The sequence below is a fragment of the Natator depressus genome, chromosome 1, assembly GCF_965152275.1.
Source record: "Natator depressus isolate rNatDep1 chromosome 1, rNatDep2.hap1, whole genome shotgun sequence".
Lineage (NCBI taxonomy): Eukaryota > Metazoa > Chordata > Testudines > Cheloniidae > Natator > Natator depressus.
In genome coordinates this window covers 206,845,096-206,864,975 of record NC_134234.1, presented here as the reverse complement: position 1 = coordinate 206,864,975, position 19,880 = coordinate 206,845,096, and the positions used below count along the sequence as shown (strand labels likewise).

At 46.9% G+C, this 19,880-nt stretch overlaps 1 protein-coding gene across 2 annotated transcripts in view; it reads left to right on the top strand.

The window, feature by feature from the left end:
• Positions 1–19,880, top strand: part of KPNA1 (karyopherin subunit alpha 1) — a 150,025-nt gene that overhangs the window by 76,477 nt on the left and 53,668 nt on the right. Inside the window, exon 8 of one of the 2 annotated variants that reach the window (XM_074975300.1) lies at positions 15,826–15,963. The exons of the other annotated variant lie outside the window; for it this stretch is intronic. Coding sequence (XP_074831401.1) covers positions 15,826–15,963 — 138 coding nt within the window. The remainder of the gene's footprint in view (positions 1–15,825; positions 15,964–19,880) is intronic. 2 annotated transcript variants of the gene reach the window in all.

Genomic DNA, 19,880 nt, shown 5'->3' with positions numbered 1-19,880 from the left:
GCGCAAGGGCTGCCTGTTCCCTAGTGACAGTATGAGTACCTGAAAGGACTGCCAGCGGCATGGCAGTATCTTCCCCCTCCAGCAGTAGGGGGAAGTCGCTGGTTGCCCTTTCCATGGGATCCTCCGCAACATCAGCTAGTTCCATCTTGTTGGCCCGAGTGGGGATCCTGGCCCCAGCACCCACTCTTGTAACCCACCCGTTTGTCAAGGAAGGCTTTACTCCTTGTCCCCACTTAGGGCACCATTGAGTAGGCTCTCCAAACTGGTTGTGGAGGGTGAACCACTCAGTCTGTTTCCGATGGTATTACCGGAGCAAGAGCATTTCCCATTGTCCTCTCCAGATGCTTCAGTAACTTCAACTTTCCCCTTACTCCCAGATGACTTTCAGCAATTCCAAGAACTCCTGCGAAGGGTGGCGAATGAGCTTCATGGTCTAATGGAGGAGGTACAAGACAAACAGCATCAGCTCCTGGATAGCCTTCATTTCTTGGTACCATCAGGGTTGCTATTCTCCAACCAGCTTGAACAGTTTGACATACCCTGGCCACTTACACGCCTACCCCCCAAGGGGGCAGAGAAGAGATACTACGTACCAGGTGGGGGTCAGAGTTTCTTTTCTCACACCGCCACCCAGTTTCCTCATGGTGCAGGCAGCAACGGAACGGTCCAGACAGCAACACCTGCACTCCACTCCGACAGATAAGGAGGGCAAACGCTTAGACCTTCTGGGACATAAGGTCTTCTCTTCAGCAAGGTTCCTATTTTGTATTTCAAACTACCAGGTCTTACTGGCCAATATGACTTCCTTAACTACGGCAAATTGGAGGACTTTACTGAAAAGCTGCCTCACAAGATCAAGCACGTTTCCAGTCTATCCTGGAGGGGGGCAAGCTGATGGCTAGAACGGCCCTACAGTTGGCCATGGAAGCTGTGGATACCTCATCACGCTTGATGGCCGCTGACATTGTCATGTGGAGGGAATTGTGGCTACACTCATTTGGTTTCCCCAGAGAAGTGCAGAATATCATTAGGACCCCCCTTTCGATTAGTTGCACCTGTTTGTTCAGAAGACCAACGATTTCCTCCACTCCCCCAAGGATTCCAGAGCCACACTTTGATTGCTGGATATCTATACTATTCCGCTGTACCCAAGTGGAAATTCTACCGCCTGCCACCTACACAGTGATTCAGGACTCCTCAGTTCTTCCACTAGAGGGCTTACGAACCTTCTCATAAGCGCCAGAAGACCCAATGATCCTGCCCTCTGGGCCCACCTTTGCAATTTTCATCATCTCGTGTTGAAACCTCTCAGAAACGATATTTCTGAGTGCCATTAGAGAGCAGTCAACTGCTGTGCCTATTGCCATGCAACCGACCCACCCCCTTCAGGGGTTGTCTCATACTCTTCTTACCAGCCTGGAGTGAAATAACAATGGACAGGTTTGTCCTGGATGTCATCCATCATACTATTTCATCCACATCCCCCGCCCTGATCCCTTTTCAGGGACCACTGTCATGAGAAGTAGACTCCCTACCACAAAGGGGAGCTATAGAGCACATTCCTCCAAACTGTCAGGGCACTGGGTTCTATTTTACCTACTTCCTGGTACCCAAGAAGAAGGGCAGGTAGAGACCAATCCTGAATCTCCGTTGCCTCAACCGCTTCATCCACAAGCCCAAATTTTGTATGGTCACCTTAGCAGCCATCATACTGTCGCTAGAGAAGGGCATATGGTTTACAGCTCTTGATATGCAGGACCGACCCTTGGGGCACGCTACTTGATACCGGCTGCCAACTAGACATGGAGCCATGAGTGCACAAAGCCTTTCAGGAAGTCAAACCAGCTGTTTGTAGCGGTGGCGGACCAGATGAAGGGACATCCTCACAGTGCATCTCTTTTTGGATTACAGACTGTATCCATACCTGCTATGACCTTGCCAAGGTTCCAGCCCTGGTTATAATGGCCCACTTGACAAGGGCTCAAGCCTTTTTCACCTCTTTTCTGGCCCAGATGCCCATACAAGAGATCTGCAGAGCAGCTACCTGGTCCTCCGTGCACACCTTTGACATCCCTTGCACACCTTTGCCACACACCCACTGTGCCATCACACAGCATGCTAGAGATGATGCAGCTCTCAGTAGAGCAGTGCTCCAGTCAGTGATTCCTTAACTCTGACCCCACCCCTGTGGGAGAGCGTGGAAGTCACCTAATTGGAATTGATGTGAACAATCACTCGAAAAAGAAAAGACGGTTACTCACCTTCTTGTAACTTGTTCTTCAAGAGGTTTTCAGGTCCATTCCAATACTTACCCTCTGTTGGAAGTAGCCAGCAAGAAGGAACCGAAGGGGGGTCGGGTCGGCAGGGTCTCATGTTGAGCGCAATGAGGGCACCACTCCAGTGGGCTCCCTGGCCGATCTGACAGGAGCTGCTAAGGGAAAAAGTTTCTGACGACCGTGCATGTGACGTGCGCACAACTAATTGGAATGGACATGAACAACACCTCTCAAAGAACAACAATTACAAGAAGGTGAGTAACTGTCTTTTTCTTTTCCAAACCTCTCACCTCAGTAGATGAGTTGAGCCTTCACTTTCTCGACGTCCACAGGACCTTGGCCTTCTACCCGCAAAGGACGAGACCAATCAGGAAGTCCCCTAGATTGTTTATCGCTATAGCTGAGAGGATTAAGGGGCAGGCCATCTCCACACAGAATCTCCACGTGGGTTTCAGGGTGCATTATGCTGTGCTATCAGTTGTTGGGACTGACTCCACCCCTTGGGGTGAGAGCCCATTCCACAAGAGCCCAGACGTTGACTGCTGCCACCCTCCACAATGTGCTGCTTCCAGACATGTAGGGCAAGGTTCAATTCATACCTTCACTGCACACTACACCTTGGTGCAGGACTCTGCAACATGCCTCATTTGGTGCAGCTGCCCTCCGCTCAACCATTCCATCCTCTTCCTCTCACCTTCTTCCAAATTAAATACTGCTTGTTAATCACCCTCAGTGGAATACAATAGGGACTGTCATTCGAAGAAGATGAGGAGGAGGTTACTTACCTGTAACTGGAGGTTCTTTGAGATGTGTGGTCTATATCTGTATTTCACTTCCCACCCTCCTTCCACTCTGTTTTGGATCTGTTCAATTTGTGGTGGAGAAGGAACTGGAGATGCGGTCGGTCTGCCTTGGACAAAACCATGAGACAAAGCAAGAATGCATACATAGACCAATGGACACTACTACTACTTTCAAATTATCCGGCTCTGGACACATGGCACATGTGCATAAACCCTCAGTGGACTACAGATAGGGACTACACATCTTGAAGAACCTCCAGCTACAGTTAAGTAACCTTCTCATCTCAAAGGAGAAAAGGGGTTGGAGATCCATCCTCTGTCTCAGTTGTCTTAATACCTACATCCCTCACTTCTTCATATTCCATATGGATACCCTTGCTACTGAATAGGGTCCCCTCCCTGGATTCCATTGACTGGTTCCCGGCTCTTCACCTTCAGACCCAGCCTACTTTTACATCTCAATATATCCCGCCACAGTAAGTATCTGAAGTTTCTCACAGGGACATCAGACTACCAACAGAACCCTACTCTTCGGCTTGTTCATGGCTCCACAGGTGTTCATCAAAGTCATAATTATGGTGGCCACCCATCTAAGACAGGGGTGGGCAAACTACGGCCCGTGGGCCACATCCAGCCCACGGGACCATCCTGGCTAGCCCCTGGCCCCTCCCCCGCTGTCACCCTCCCTCGCAGCCATACATGCAGCGTGGCTGGCTAGCGCCCGCCCACCTCCCAGGCTTTCAAATAAGCCTGTCCTGCCGCTCTGAGTGGCATGGTAAGGGTAAGGGGACAGGGGGAGGGCAGGAGGTCCTGGGGGGTAGTCAGGGGACAGGGAGCAGGGGGGGTTGGATAGGGGTGGGGTCCCGGGGTTCGGGGGGACAGGGAGCAGGAGGGGTTGGATAGGGTGAGGGGAGCAGGGGGGTTTGGATAGGGGTGTGGGGTCCCAGACTTTGGGGGGGACAGGGAGCAGGGGGGTTGGATAGGTTGTGGGGTCCTGGGGGGGTGGTGGTCAGGGGACAAGGAGCAAAGGGGGTTGGATGGGTCAGGAGTTCTGAGGGGGGGCAGTCAGGGCACGGATAGTGGGCGGGGGCCAGGCTGTTTGAGGAGGCACAGCCTTCCCTACCTGGCCCTCCATACTGTTTTGCAACCCCAATGTGGCCCTCGGTCCAAAAAGTTTGCCCACCCCCTGATCTAAGAAGACAAGGAATCCAGGTGAATCCCTGCTTAGATGATTGGCTAGCTTGGGGGAATATTTCCCTCTACCCCTCACCCTCCAGCAAGTGACTGACTCACTTCAGAGGATACTAAGCCTCTTTGCCATGCTGGGACTCAGGATCAGCAGGGGAAAATCCACACAGACTCTGGCTCAAAATATAGAGTTTATCATGGGGCTGTTAGATTCCAGCTTGGCAAGAGTGTAACTCCTTCAAGAGAGATTTCAAATTATGTTCTATCTCATCAACTAACTCCAGACTCATCCCAGCACACTGGTGAGGTCCTTCCTCAGACATTTGAGCACATATCAAAATGCAACATATGCCACCCAGCATGTCAGCCTTCACCTTCAACAGCCCTTGCAAGGGTGATTGAGATTAGTGTATCTACTAAACAGGAACAGCATGAACAGGGTGGTCATGATTTTTTAAAGTCCTATTCTCAATAGATTGGTGGACAGATCTAAACCAGGTGCACAGCAGAGTATCTCTTTTTTTGTGCTTCTACCAGCAAAGACTCTATTTATGGATGCATCCACCTAGGGGTAGGGAGCACATTTCAACCACCTGAAGATTCAAGAGAAGTGGTCTCCCCAGGAGGTTATCCCACACATAAACATTCAGGAACTCAAGGCTATCTGACTAGCATGTAGAACTTTCCTCTTCCAGGATGTAAAGATGTGAGAGTTTATGGACAACTCCACATCAGTGCACTACATCAACAGGCAAGGGGGAGCCAGATCCCTCTCTCCTGAGCCAGGAAGCTGTGCATCTCTGGGATTAGTCATGTCACTCTGCTAGCTATACACCTTCCCAGCCTCCAGAACATGCTGGTGCCTCAAGTCAGCAGAGACGTATCCAAGAGCCTCGAGTGGTCCCTTTAGATTTCAGTCCTCAAAGAGTTAGTAGCAAATGGCAGTTCCTGCATGAGGACCTGTTTGTGGCCAATCACAACAAGAAGTGTTGTGTTCCAGAGGTGGCATGAGCTTGGGCTCCTTCTCAGACACCTTTCTTATCCATGGGCTCCTGCTTTGATGTATACCTTTTCAAGGATACCCATAGTACGCTGAGTCTTGAGGAAACCAAAGCAGGATATGGGGTGAGTTATGATAGCCCCAGCGTGGGCCAGACAGTTTTGGTACTAGTCCCTTGTGAACCTGTCAATACAATGACTCGTCATATTGCTGGTCCTACCAGATCTGGTCTTGCAGAATAGCAGACAGATTCTGCAACCAGATCTGATGTCCTTTGCACCTGACAGCCTGAATTCTGGCTGACTGACATCTACAGAAAGAAGCTCCTCTGCTGAGGTTTAAACCTCTCTCTCCTATGCAAGAAGCTTTCAGCCAGCCTGACATTGAGAGCCAAGTGGAGAGATTTTCTCTAGGCAATGCACTGCCAGCTTTTGCTTGTAGCAGCCCTGATTCCTGCTATTCTAGACTATTTAGTTTCTCCAAAACAATCAGGCCGGGTCCTTAGTTGGATACCTCACAGCAATATCTGTAAATCATTCTGTACAAACCTATACTGTTGTCTTGCAGTCCGCAGTGATGAGATTCCTTCAGGTGCTCATGTGTTTTCCTGCTAGCCCAAGAACCACTCTCCCTCTGTCCTGGTGTTCACTGAACTGATAGGTCCTCCCTTTGAGCCACTGGCTACATGTTCTATTTACCACCTGTTGATGGCCTTTTTGGTGGCCATCATATCAGCTAGCAGGATAGGGATCCCCAGGGCCTCATAATGGGCCCTCCGTACACTCTCTTTCATGAGGACAAAGTCACATTCTCAGGCCTCACCTGAAGCTTCTGCCTAAGGTGGTTTCTGACTTCCACATCAATGAGTTGATTCACTCCTGGTTTTCTTCTCCAAATTGCATTCCACTCCCAGGAAAAATTTCACATGTAGGATGTCATGGGAGCATAGTAATTTTACTTGCCTAGGACTAAGGTATTCAGATGTACACCTAGGCTTTTGTTGAAAGGGTTAAGGGATAACTTCTGTTGTCTTAGGGTATGTCTACAGTACGAAATTAGGTCAATTTTATACAAGTCAATTTTTAGAAATTGATTTTATACAGTTCATTATGTATGTCCCCACTAAGTGCATTAAGCTGGCGGAGTGCCTCCTCAATACCATGGCTATCATCGACTTACGGAGCGGTGCACTGTGGGTAGCTATCCCACAGTTCCCGCAGTTTCTGCTGCCCATTGGAATTCTGGGTTAAGATCCCAATGCCTGATGGGGCAAAAACATTGTCGTGGGTGATTTTGTTACATGTCAGTTGCCCCTCCCTCCCTCTCTCCGTGAAAGCAACAGCAGAAAATCGTTTTGTGCCTTTTTTCGTGAGTTACCCGTGCAGATGCCATACCACGGCAAGCATGGAGCCCGCTCAGCTCACCACTGCTGTTATGAGTATTGTAAACACCTTGTGCGTTATCCTGGAGTATGTGCAGAACCGGGCTCAGCGACGCCAGCATGAGGACAATTGTGATGAGGACATGGACACAGGAGTTTCTGAAAGCACGGGCTGTGGCAATTGGGACATCATGGCGGCAGGGGGGGCTGGTTGATACAGTGGAACGCCAATTCTGGGCCTGGCGAACAAGCACAGACTGGTGGGACCGCATAGTCTTGCAGGTATGGGATGATTCCAAGTGGCTGTGAAACTTTCGCATGTGTAAGGCCACTTTCCTGGAACTCTGTGAGATGCTTTTCCCCGCCCTGAAGTGCAGGAATACCAAGGTGAGAGCTGCCATGACAGTTGAGAAGCAAGTGGCAATAGCCCTGTGGAAGCTTGCAACGCCTGACTGCTACCGGTCAGTCAGGAATCAATTTGCAGTGGGCAAGTCTACTGTGGGGACTGCTGTGATCGAAATAGCCAGTGCAATCACTGATGGTCTGTTATCAAGGGTAGTGACTCTGGGAAATGTGCGGGTCATAATGGATGGCTTTGCTGCAGTGGGGTTCCCTAACTGTGGTGGGGCGATAGACGGAACGCATATGCCTATTTTGGCACCGGACCATCTTGCCGACCAGTACGTAAACCACAAGGAGTACTTCTCAATGGTGCTGCAAGCACTGGTGGATCACAAGGGACGTTTCACCGACGACAACGTGGGATGGCCAGGAAAGGTGCATGACGCTCGCATCTTTAGGAACTGCAGGCTGTTTGAGTAGCTGCAAGAAGGGACTTACTTCCCAGACCAGAAAATTACCATTGGGGATGTTGAAATGCCAATAGTTATCCTGGGGGACCCAGCCTACCCCTTGCTCCCATGGCTCATGAAGCCGTACACAGGCAGCCTGGACAGCAGTAAGGAGCAGTTCAACTATAGGCTGAGCAAGTGCAGAATGGTGGTAGAATGTTCCTTTGGACGTTTAAAAGCTTTCTGGCACTTTTGCTGACTAGGTTATACCTCAGTGCAACCAACATTCCCGTTGTTATTGCTGCTTGCTGTGTGCTCCATAATATCTGTGAGAGTAAGGGAGAGATGTTTATAGCAGGGTGGGAGGTTAAGGCAAATCGCCTGATGGCCGATTTTGAGCAGCCAGACACCAGGGCGATTAGAAGTGCACAGCTAGGCGCGCTGCGCATCAGAAAGGCTTTGAAAACCAGTTTCATTGCTTGCCAGGCTATGGTGTGACAGCTGTGTGTGTTTCTCCTTGCTACAAACCCGCCCCCTTTGTTGATTTTAATTCCATGTAAGCCAACCACCCTCTCCCCTTCGATCACAGCTGGCAAAGGAAATAAAGTCACTATTGTTTTGAAACCATGCATTCTTTCTTAATTTAAAAAAAAAGGAAATAATTGATAAGGTAGCCCAGGTGGAGTGGCGGAGTAGGGATTTAATGCTTTCCTGGCCTCTGCCACTGAATGCTTCCATGCATTCAGCTATGCCCTATCAGTGCGTGAGGACTGCATGAGCTCGGAAAACATGTCATCGTGAGTGCGTTTTTTTTCTCCGTCTAATCTGCGATAACCTCAGGGACGGAGATGGGGGTGGGGGGCATAGAAACATTTGCACCTAGGGCCAGATAAAAAGGGAGAGTAAAATTTAAGATGATACATTTCTGAGAACAAAAGGGAGACACTTTCACAGTGAATCAAGCAATTCACAGCAGACAGCACACATGCTTTAGGTACAAGGTCGCATTTTACCTTTTATCTTGAGCGCCTGCCGGTATGGTGACACATCACAAAGGGCTGGGCAACAGAATTCGGTTTCCAGGCAGCCATGGTAAGCCTTTTGGTATGCAGGGTTGGCTTCTTCCACCTTCATAACATGTGGGAATGTTTTCAAACTATAGCGCCATCCTTTCCCATAGCAAGCAATTTCGGTTGGGTTTGCCATTTAAAAGGAGGGGCTGTGGTTTTCGGGTGGATGTGCAGCAGACACCTCCCCGCATCCCATCACGTGGCTATTCTCTAGGATGATCCCTTCACCCCTCCCCATGCCGCGTGGCTATTCTCCAGGATGATCCCTTTTAGCCAAGCGCAAACAATCCAGCATGAACGGGGTCCTTTTACTGTTCCCTTACAAAAATTCCCCTATTTCAACCAGGTGACCATGAATGATATCACTCTCCTGAGGCTAACACAGAAAGATATAGACTGAATGTTGCTTGAATGGGACCAAAACCCAGGACCATTCGCTGCCATGCTTTGTGCTGCAGTGATTCCAGACTACTTGCTACTGGCTTGGCGTGGTAAAGTGGAAGACGAAATAAGGCAGCGCTCCCCAGAAACCTGCAAAGGCTTTCAGAGTACCTCCAGGAAAGCTTCATGGAGATGTTTCTGGAGTATTCCCGCTCCATCCCCAGACATGTTAGCAGAGTTTTCCAGAAGCTGTACTGGCCGCGAATGCATCCCAATTCTTCAGGGCAAATCAAACATTAAACACTATTGCTTTAAAACCCTGTACTGTAGTTACAAATCTGCACTCACCAGAGCTGCCGGCTCTGGCTTCAGGGTCGGGGATCCCTCCTTGGGAGGGTATTGGCTCCAGGATGATGACAAGGTCCTGGCTGCCAGGGAGAACGGATTCACCGCCTGCTTGCTGCACTTTCTCTTCCTCATCCACTAAATCCTCCTCCATGTTGTGTGAGACTCCCCCCTTGCAGGTGTCCGCAGACAGTAGTGGGGTAGTGGTAGGGGTCCCCCCTAGAATGCCATGCAGCTGATCATAGAAGCGGCATCTATGGGGCTCTGCCCGGAGCGACCGTTTGCCTCTTTGTCTTTTGGTAGGCTTGCCTGAGCTCCTTAACTTTCACGCGGCACTGCTGTGTGTCCCTGTTGTAGCCTCTCTTCATAAGAACATAAGAATGGCCATACTGGGTCAGACCAAAGGTCCGTCCAGCCCAGTGTTTTGTCTACCAACAGTGGCCAATGCCAGCTGCCCCAGAGGGAGTAAACCTAACAGGTAATGATCAAGTGATCTCTCTCCTGCCATCCATCTCCACCCTCTGACAAATAGAGGCTAGGGACACCATTCCTTACCCATCCTGGCTAATAGCCATTAATGGACTTAACCTCCATGACTTTATTCAGTTCTCTTTTAAACCCTGTTATAGACCTAGCCTTCACAACCTCCTCATGCAAGGAGTTCCACAGGTTGACTGTGCGCTGAGTGAAGAAGAACTTCCTTTTATTTGTTTTAAACCTGCTGCCCATTAAATTCATTTGATGGCCCCTAGTTCTTATATTACGGGAACAAGTCAATAACTTTTCCTTATTCACTTTCTCCACACCACTCATGATTTTATATATCTCTTTCATATCTACCCTTAGTCTTCATAGAATCATAGAATATCAGGGTTGGAAGGGACCTCAGGAGGTCATCTAGTCCAACTTCCTGCTCAAAGCAGGACCAATCCCCAATTAAGTCATCCCAGCCAGGGCTTTGTCAAGCCTGACCTTAAAAACTTCTAAGGAAGGAGATTCTACCACCTCCCTAGGTAACCCATTCCAGTGTTTCACCACCCTCCTACTGAAAAAGTTTTTCCTAATATCCAACCTAAACCTCCCCCACTGCAACTTGAGACCATTACTCCTTGTCCTGTCATCTTCTACCACTGAGAATAGTCTAGAACCATCCTCTTTGGAACCACCTATCAGGTAGTTGAAAGCAGCTATCAAATCCCCCCTCATTCTTCTCTTCTGCAGACTAAACAATCCCAGTTCCCTCAGCCTCTCCTCATAAGTCATGTGTTCCAGACCCCTAATCATTTTTGTTGCCCTTCGCTGGACTCTCTCCAATTTTTCCACATCCTTCTTGTAGTGTGGGGCCCAAAACTGGACACAGTACTCCAGATGAGGCCTCACCAATGTCGAATAGAGGGGAACGATCACCTCCCTCGATTTGCTGGCTATGCCCCTACTTATACATCCCAAAATGCCATTGGCCTTCTTGGCAACAAGGGCCCACTGTTGACTCATATCCAGCTTCTCGTCCACTGTCACCCCGAGGTCCTTTTCCGCAGAACTGCTGCCGAGCCATTCGGTCCCTAGTCTGTAGCGGTGCATTGGATTCTTCTGTCCTAAGTGAAGGACCTTACACTTATCCTTATTGAACCTCATCAGATTTCTTTTGGCCCAATCCTCCAATTTGTCTAGGTCCCTCTGTATCCTATCCCTACCTACCACCGTATCTACCACTCCTCCTAGTTTAGTATCATCCGCAAATTTGCTGAAAGTGCAATCCACACCATCCTCCAGATCATTTATGAAGATATTGAACAAAACCGGCCCCAGGACCGACCCTTGGGGCACTCCACTTGATACCGGCTGCCATCCAGACATGGAGCCATTGATCACTACCCATTGAGCCCGACAATCTAGCCAACTTTCTACCCACCTTATAGTGCATTCATCCAGCCCATACTTCTTTAACTTGCTGACAAGAATACTGTGGGAGACCATGTCAAAAGCTTTGCTAAAGTCAAGAAACAATACATCCACTGCTTTCCCTTCATCCACAGAACCAGTAATCTCATCATAGAAGGCGATTAGGTTAGTCAGGCATGACCTTCCCTTGGTGAATCCATGCTGACTGTTCCTGATCACTTTCCTCTCGTGTAAGTGCTTCAGAATTGATTCCTTGAGGACCTGCTCCATGATTTTTCCGGGGACTGAGGTGAGGCTGACTGGCCTGTAGTTCCCAGGATCCTCCTCCTTCCCTTTTTTAAAGATGGGCACTACATTAGCCTTTTTCCAGTCGTCCGGGACTTCCCCCGATCCTCATGAGTTTTCAAAGATAATGGCCAATGGCTCTGCAATCACATCCTCCAATTCCTTTAGCACTCTCGGATGCAACGCATCCGGCCCCATGGACTTGTGCACGTCCAGCTTTTCTAAATAGTCCCTAACCACTTCTTTCTCCACAGAGGGCTGGCCACCTACTCCCCATGCTGTGTTGCCCAGCGCAGCAGTCTGGGAGCTGACCTTGTTCGTAAAGACAGCGGCAAAAAAAGCATTGAGTACATCCTCTGTCACTAGGTTGCCTCCCTCATTCAGTAAGGGGCCCACACTTTCCTTGGCTTTCTTCTTGTTGCCAACATACCTGAAGAAACCCTTCTTGTTACTCTTAACATCTCTTGCTAGCTGCAGCTCCAGGTGCAATTTGGCCCTCCTGATTTCATTCCTACATGCCCGAGCAACATTTTTATATTCTTCCCTTTTCCAAGCTGAAAAGTCCTAGCCTGTTTAACCTCTCCTCATATGGGACCCGTTCCAAATCCCTCATCATTTTAGTTGCCCTTCTCTGAACCTTTTCTAATGCCAGTATATCTTTTTTGAGATGAGGAGAACACATCTGTACACAGTATTCAAGATGTGGGCGTGCCATGGATTTATAGAAGGGCAATAAGATATTCTCCGTCTCATTTTCTATCCCTTCTTTAACGATTGCTAACATCCCATTTCCTTTTTTGACTGCCGCTGCACACTGCGAGGATGTCTTCAGAGAACTATCCATGATGACTCCAAGATCTTTCTCCTGATTAAATGTAGTTAAGTTAGCCCCCATCATATTGTATGTATAGGTGGGGTTATTTTTTCCAATGTGCATCACTTTACATTTATCCACATTAAATTTCATTTGCCATTTTGTTGCCCAATCACTTAGTTTTGTGAGATCTTTTTGAAGTTCTTCACAGTCTGCTTTGGTGTTAACTATCTTTAGCCATTTAATATCATCGGCAAACTTTGCCACCTCACTGTTTACCCCTTTCTCCAGATCATTTATGAATAAGTTGAATAGAATTGGTCCTAGGACTGACCCTTGGGGAACACCACTACTTAGTTACCCCTCTCCATTCTGAAAATTTACCATTTATTCCTACCCTTTGTTCCCTGTCTTTTAACCAGTTCTCAGTCCATGAAAGGATCTTCCCTCTTATCCCATGACAACTTAATTTACGTAAGAGCCTTTGGTGACGGACCTTTTCAGAGGCTTTCTGGAAATCTAAGTGCACTATGTCCACTGGATCCCCCTTGTCCACTTGTTTGTTTGACCCCTTCAAAGAACTCTAATAGATTAGGAAGACATGATTTCCCTTTACAGAAACCATGCTGACTTTTGCACAACAATTTATGTTCTTCTATGTGTGTCACAATTTTATTCTTTACTGTTGTTTCAGCTAATTTGCCCGGTACTGACGTTAGACTTACCGGTCTGTAATTCCCAGGATCACCTCTAGAGCCCTTCTTAAATATTGGCGTTACATTAGCTATTTTCCAGTCATTGGGTACAGTAGCTGATTTAAAGGACAGGTTACAAACCATAGATAATAGTTCCGCAATTTCACATTTGAGTTCTTTCAGAACTCTTGGGTGAATGCCATCTGGTCCTGGTGACTTGTTACTGTTAAGTTTCTCAATTAATTCCAAAACCTCCTCTAGTGACACTTCAATCTGTGACAATTCCTCAGATTTGTCACCTACAATGGACGGCTCAGGTTTTGGAATCTCCCTAACATCCTTCATCATGCCCTGTGCGATTTTGGCATATATATTAGCATTTCTTCTTTTTGATCAGAGTCTGGCCTGGACAGATTCTTGTCCCCATACAGCAGTCAGATCCAGTATCTCCCTTTCGGTCCATTCTGGAGCTCGTTTGCAATTCTTGGGGTCTTCATGGTCACCTGTGCTGCTGAGTTCGCCACGCTGACCAAACAGGAAATGTAATTCAAAATTTCTTGGAGCTTTTCCTCTGTACCTAGCTAGTGCATCGGAGTTGAAAGCGCTGTCCAGAGCGGTCACATTGGAGCACTCTGGTATAGCTCCCGGAGGCCAATGCTGTTGAATTGCATCTACCCTACCCCAAATTCGACCCAGCAAGGTCAATTTTAACACTACTCCCCTCGGCTGGGAGGAGTACAGAAGTCGATTCTGAGAGCCCTTTAGGTCAACAGAACGGGGTTGGTTGTGTAGACGCATTCATTTTAAAATCTACCTAACACGACTAAATTCGACCTAATCTTGCAGCGTAGACCAGGGCTTAGACTATCCAAGTGTGTCTTGGACTGTCACTGTTTTATCTAAGAAAAATCCACCTGAACAGGTTAAAGCTCCTTCTACAGGCTCAGGCAGCCTGTGTGGCCCATGTGGATAACATTCCCATATCAGAGTTGTGTAGAACAGATCAACACCTTTAACATTTATTGTTCTCTGATGCAAGAATGCATGTTGGACGCTTTTTTTTGTAAGGCATTCCTATACTCACTCTTCACGTAGGCCTCCTGTGGCCTGCCTCCTACTAGTAGGGAAACTCTGTTTTAGTCACCAAGAGCAGAATATATGAACAATAAATAAATAAAAACTAACAGTTACTTACCTTGCAGTAATTAGTTCCCTGAGATGCTTTAAAAGAGCTGGCTGAGGCACTTGCTGGGCCGTTAATGTTGATTTTCAGTAAGTCTTTGAGCTCTGGAGAAGTTCCAGAAGTATAGAAGAAAGCTAATTTTGTGTCGGTTTTTAAAATGGTACATGGTAAATTATAGGCCTGTTAGCCTGATGTTGAAAGCTGGCTGTATTTTAAAGAAGCGGCACAGGAACAAACCATCCCGATGTGCAGAAAGAATAGCAAATATGGCGGGTGACCAGCTGGGCTTAACAGTGAAGTCTTCGGTGAGCTTAAACGTAAAAAGGAAGCTTACAAGAAGAGGAAACTTACTGAGATGACTAGGGAGGAGTATAAAAATATTGCTCGAGCATGCAGGGGTGTAATCAAGAAGGCAAAAACACAACTGGCGTTGCAGCTAGCAAGGAATGTGAAGGGTAAAAAGAAGGGTTTCTACAGGTATGTTAGCAAGAAGAAAAAGGGCAGGGAAAGTGTGGGACCCTTACTGAGTGGGGGAGGCAGCCTAGAGACAGATGTGGAAAAAGCTGAAGTACTCAATGCTTTTTTTTTTTTTTTTCCTTGGTCTTCACAGACAAGGTCAGATCCCACACTGCTGTCCTGGGCAGCACAGTATGGGGAGGAGATGAGCAGCCCTCAGTGGTGAAAGAACAAGTTAAGGACTGTCATAAATATAGAGAGAAGGGTAGCATAAAATCCCTCCTTGGCAGCTATACTAAATTGCCTTACCTGTAAGGGGTTAAGTAGTTCAAATAACCTAGTCGGCAACTGACCAGAAGGACCAATGAGAAAAGAAGATACTTTCAAATCTGCGGGGGGGCGAGGGGGGAGAGGTTTTGTTTGTGCTCTGTTTGTTGAAGCCAAGCAGGTACATCATCTCCTGAAAATAACTTGGAATAATCCATCTAAATTCACACAAATTGTAAGTAGGGCAAGGAAATGAGTTAGGTTATCTTTTGTTTTAGCTTGTGAATTTTCCTGTGCTACAGAGATAGTTTTATTCCTGTTTTTGTAACTGTGAAGCTGAGCCCAGTGGGGAATCCTCTGTGTTTTAAATCTTTTTATTACCCTGTAAAGTTACCTTCCATCCTGATTTTGCAGATGTGATTTTTATTTTTTTCTGTCTAAATAAAGTTCTTCTTTTAAGAACCTGATTGATTTCAGTGTCCTGAAGACAAAGCGTCTGGTCTGTGCTTGCATTAAGGCAACTGGTTGGTAGTTTATTCTCAAGCCTCCCCAGGAAAGGGCGTGAAGGGGCTTGGGGGGATATTTTGCAGGGATAGGGATTCCAAGTGACGCTTCCCTAAATTTTTGTGTAAATCACTTGGTTGGTGGTGGCAGCAATACTGTCCAAGGACAAGGAAAAGAATTTGTGCCTTGGAAGTTTTAACCTAAGCTGGTAGAATATAAGCTTAGGGGGTCTTTCATGTTGGTCCCCACATCTGCACACCAGAGTTCAGAGTTTGTGTGGGAAAACCTGACAAGGACTATTTAGAAAAGCTGGACATGCACAAGTCCATGGGTCCAGATCTAATGCATCAGAGGGTATTGAGGGAATTGGCTGATATGATTGCAGATTACCTTTGAAAGGCCATTACCTTTGAAAACTCGTGGCAATCAGGGGAGGTCCCAGACAATTGGAAAAAGGCTAATATAGTGCCCGTTTTTAAAAAAGGGAAGGAGGAGAACCCAGGAAGCTACAGCCACACCTCAGTCTCTGGAAAAATCATGGAGCAGATCCTCAAAGAAACCGTTTTGAAGCACTTGGAGGAGAGGAAGGTGATCAGGAACAGTCAACATGGATTCACCACAGGCAAGTCATGTCTGACCAACCTGATTGCCTTCTATGATGAGATAAGAGGCTCTGTGGATATGGGAAAAGCGGTGGACGTGATATATCTTGACTTTAGTAAAGCTTTTGATACGGTCTCCCACAGTATTCTTGCCAGCAAGTTTAAAAAGTATGGATTGGATGAATGGACTATAAGGTGGATAGAAAGCTGGCTAGATTGTCGGGCTCAGTGGGTAGTGATCAACAGCTCGATGTCTAATTGGCAGCTGGTATAAAGCGGAGTGCCCCAGGGGGTCCGCCCTGGGGCCGGTTTTGTTCAACGTCTTTATTAATGATCTGGATGATGGGATTAATTGCACCCTCAGCAAGTTCGCAGATGACACTAAGCTGGGGGGAGGGGTAGATATGCTGGAGGGTTAGAGATAGGGTCCAGAGTGACCTAGACAAATTGGAGGATTGGGCCAAAAGAAATCTGATGAGGTTCAACAAGGACTAGTGCAGAGTCCTGCACTTAGGACAGAAGAATCCCATGTACAGCTACAGGCTGGGGACCGACTGGCTAAGCAGCAGTTCTACAGAAAAGGAGCTGAGGATTACAGTGGATGAGAAGCTGAATATGAGTAAGCAGTGTGCCCTTGTTGCAAGATGGCTAATGGCATATTGGACTGTATTAGTAGGAGCATGGCCAGCAGATCGTGGGAAGTGATTATTCCCCTCTATTCGGCACTGGTGAGGCCACATCTGGAGTATTGTGTCAGTTTTGGTCCCCCCATGTCATGTTGTTGACTTGAACTGGGACCATATAGAGCATGGTTGCAACCAAGGTCCTGTAGCGGCACCAAATCTTGTATAAAGGGGGTCAAATAAGGTGTCTAAGACAAGATTATGGTTTGCTGGTTATGATTATGTGATCTGTATGCATGTATCATTTTTGTATTTAAAGATATAAGTATTGGCTCTATACTGTCTGTATTTAAACGTGTGCTATGCTTCTGGGTGACACCCCAGACAAGTTGGTGTCAGCTCTGCCTAGCCTGCTTGATGGCCCATTAAGGACCATCAGCTATACAATTGACTCATTGAGAGAAGGCAGACACGCCTTGTGACTTAGCAAGGTATGCAGGGACATGCCTATGGACAGAACTCTGAGGTTTTTCCATGCCATGTGATGGACAGCTTGTCTTTGGAACGAAGAAAGAAAGACCACATGGCAAGAGAATATAAAAAGCTGCTGCAGCTCCTCCATCTTGTCTTCAGTCCTGCTTCTTACCTCTGGAGGAACTTTGCTACACTGAAGCTTTGAACCAATGACTGATGACCCATCCCAACTGTGGATGTACTCCAGAGACTTGATTTGAACCTGCAGTTTATTCGATCACTGCTGCAACGCTGAACCAAGAACTTTGCCATTACTGTATGTAATTGATTCCATTTAACCAATTCTTGCTCTCATCTATATCTTTTTCCTTTTATGAATAAACCTTTAGATTTTAGATTCTAAAGGATTGACAACAACATGATTTGTGGGTAAGATCTGAGTTGTATATTGACCTGGGTCTGGGGCTTGGTCCTTTGGGATCGGGAGAACCTTTTTCCTTGGGTATTGGTTTTCATAACCATTTGTCCCCATAACGAGTGGCACTGGTGGTGATACTGGGAAACTGGAGTGTCTAAGGGAATTGCTTGTGTGACTTGTGGTTAGCCAGTGGGGTAAAACCAAAGTCTTCTCTGTCTGGCTGGTTTGGTTTGCCTGAGAGGTGGAAAAACCCCAGCCTTGGGCTGTAACTGCTCTGCTTTAAGCAATTTGTCCTGAATTGGCACTCTCAGTTGGGTCCCACCGGAACCAGCATCTTTACACCCCACTACAGAGGGGATGTGGACAAATTGGAGAGAGTCCAGCAGAGGACAACGAAAATGATTCAGGGCTGGGGCACATGACTTATGAGGAGAGGCTGAGGGAACTGGGGTTATTTAGTCTGCAGAAGAGACTAGTGAGGGGAGGATTTGATAACAGCCTTCAACTACCTGAAGTGGGGTTCTCAAGTTGCAGTGGGGGAGGTCTAGGTTGGATATTAGGACACACTATTTCACTGGGAGGGTGGAGAAGCACTGGAATGGGTTACCTAGGGAGGTGGTGGAATCTCCATCCTTTGCGGTTTTTAAGATCAGGCTTGACAAAGCCCTGGCTGGGATGATTTAGTTGGGGGTTGGTTCCTTCTTTGAGCTGTGGGTTTGACTAGATGACCTCCTGAGGTCTCTTCCAACCGTAATCTTCCATGATTCTATCCCAAGCAAGATAATGGAGTGGCCGATAAGGGACTTGATTAATAAGGAATTAATGGCATGTGATGTAATGCAAATCACCACGGGTTTATGGGAAATGGATCTTTTCCAACGAACTTGATATCTTTTTTTGATGAGATTACAAAATTGGTTGATAAAGGTAATAGTGTTGATGTAATATACTTAAACATTGTAAGGCTTTTGACTTGGTACCACACTACATTTTGATTTAAAATCTTGAACACTATAAAATTAACATGGCACACATTAAATGGATTAAAAACTGGCTAACTAATAGATCTCAAAATGTTTGCAGTGTTGTTGTAGCCATGTTGGTCTCTTTCACCAATGGAAGTTGGTCCAATAAAAGATGATATCTCACCATCCAAGTCTCAAAATGTAATTATAAATGGGGAGTTGTTATCAAGGAGATGTTTCCAATGGAGTCCCACCAGACTCAGTTCTTGTCCCTTTGCTATTTAACATGTTTTGTCAATGACCTGGAAGAAAACATAAAATCATCACTGATAAAATTTGCAGGTGACCCAAAACTGAAGGAGTGGAAAATAATGAAGAGGACAGATCAATGATTCAGAGCACAACACAGGCCACAAAATCTCACCCACCCACTCCTGTAACAAACCTCTAACCTATGTCTGAGCCATTGAAGTTCTCAAATTGTGGGTTAAAGACTTCGAGGTGCAGAGAATTCTCTAGCAAGTGACCCGTACCCCACGCTGCAGAGGAAGGCTAAAAACCCCCAGGGCCTCTGCCAAACTGCCCTGGAGGAAAATTCCTTCTCGACCCCAAATATGGCGATCAGCTAAACCCTGAGCATGTGGGCAAGACTCACCATCCAGACACCCAGGAAAGAATTCTCTGTAGTAACTCCGATCCCACCCCATCTAACATCCCATCACAGGCCATTGGGCATATCTGCCGCTAATAGTTGAAGATCAATTAATTGCCAAAATTAAGCTGTCCCATCATATCATCCCTTCCATAAACTTATCAAGCTTAGTCTTGAAGCCAGATATGTCTTTTGTCCCCACTGCTTCCCTTGGAAGGCTGTTCCAGAACTTCACTCCTCTGGTGGTTAGAAACCTTTGTCTAATTTCAAGTCTAAACTTTCTGATGGCCAGTTTATATCCAATTGTTCTTGTGTCCACATTGGTACTGAGCTTAAATAATTCTTCTCCCTCCGTGGTATTTATCCCTCTGATATATTTATAGAGAGCAATCATATCTCCCCATAGCCTTCTTTTGGTTAGGTTAAAGAAGCCAAGCTCTTTGAGTCTCCTTTCACAAAACAGGTTTTCCATTCCACGGATCGTCCTAGTAGCCCTTCTCTGTACCTGTTCGTTTGAATTCATCTTTCTTAAACATGGGAGACCAGAACTGCACACAGTATTCCAGATGAGGTCTCACCAGTGCCTTATATAACGGTACTAACACCTCCTTATCTCTACTGGAAATACCTTGCCTGATGCATCCCAAGACCACGTTAGCTTTTTTCACGGCCGTATCACATTGGCGGCTCATAGTCATCCTGTGATCAACCAATACTCCGAGGTCCTTCTCCTCCTCTGTTACTTCCAAGTGATGTGTCCCCAGTTTATAATAAAAATTCTTATTAATCCCTAAATGCATGACCT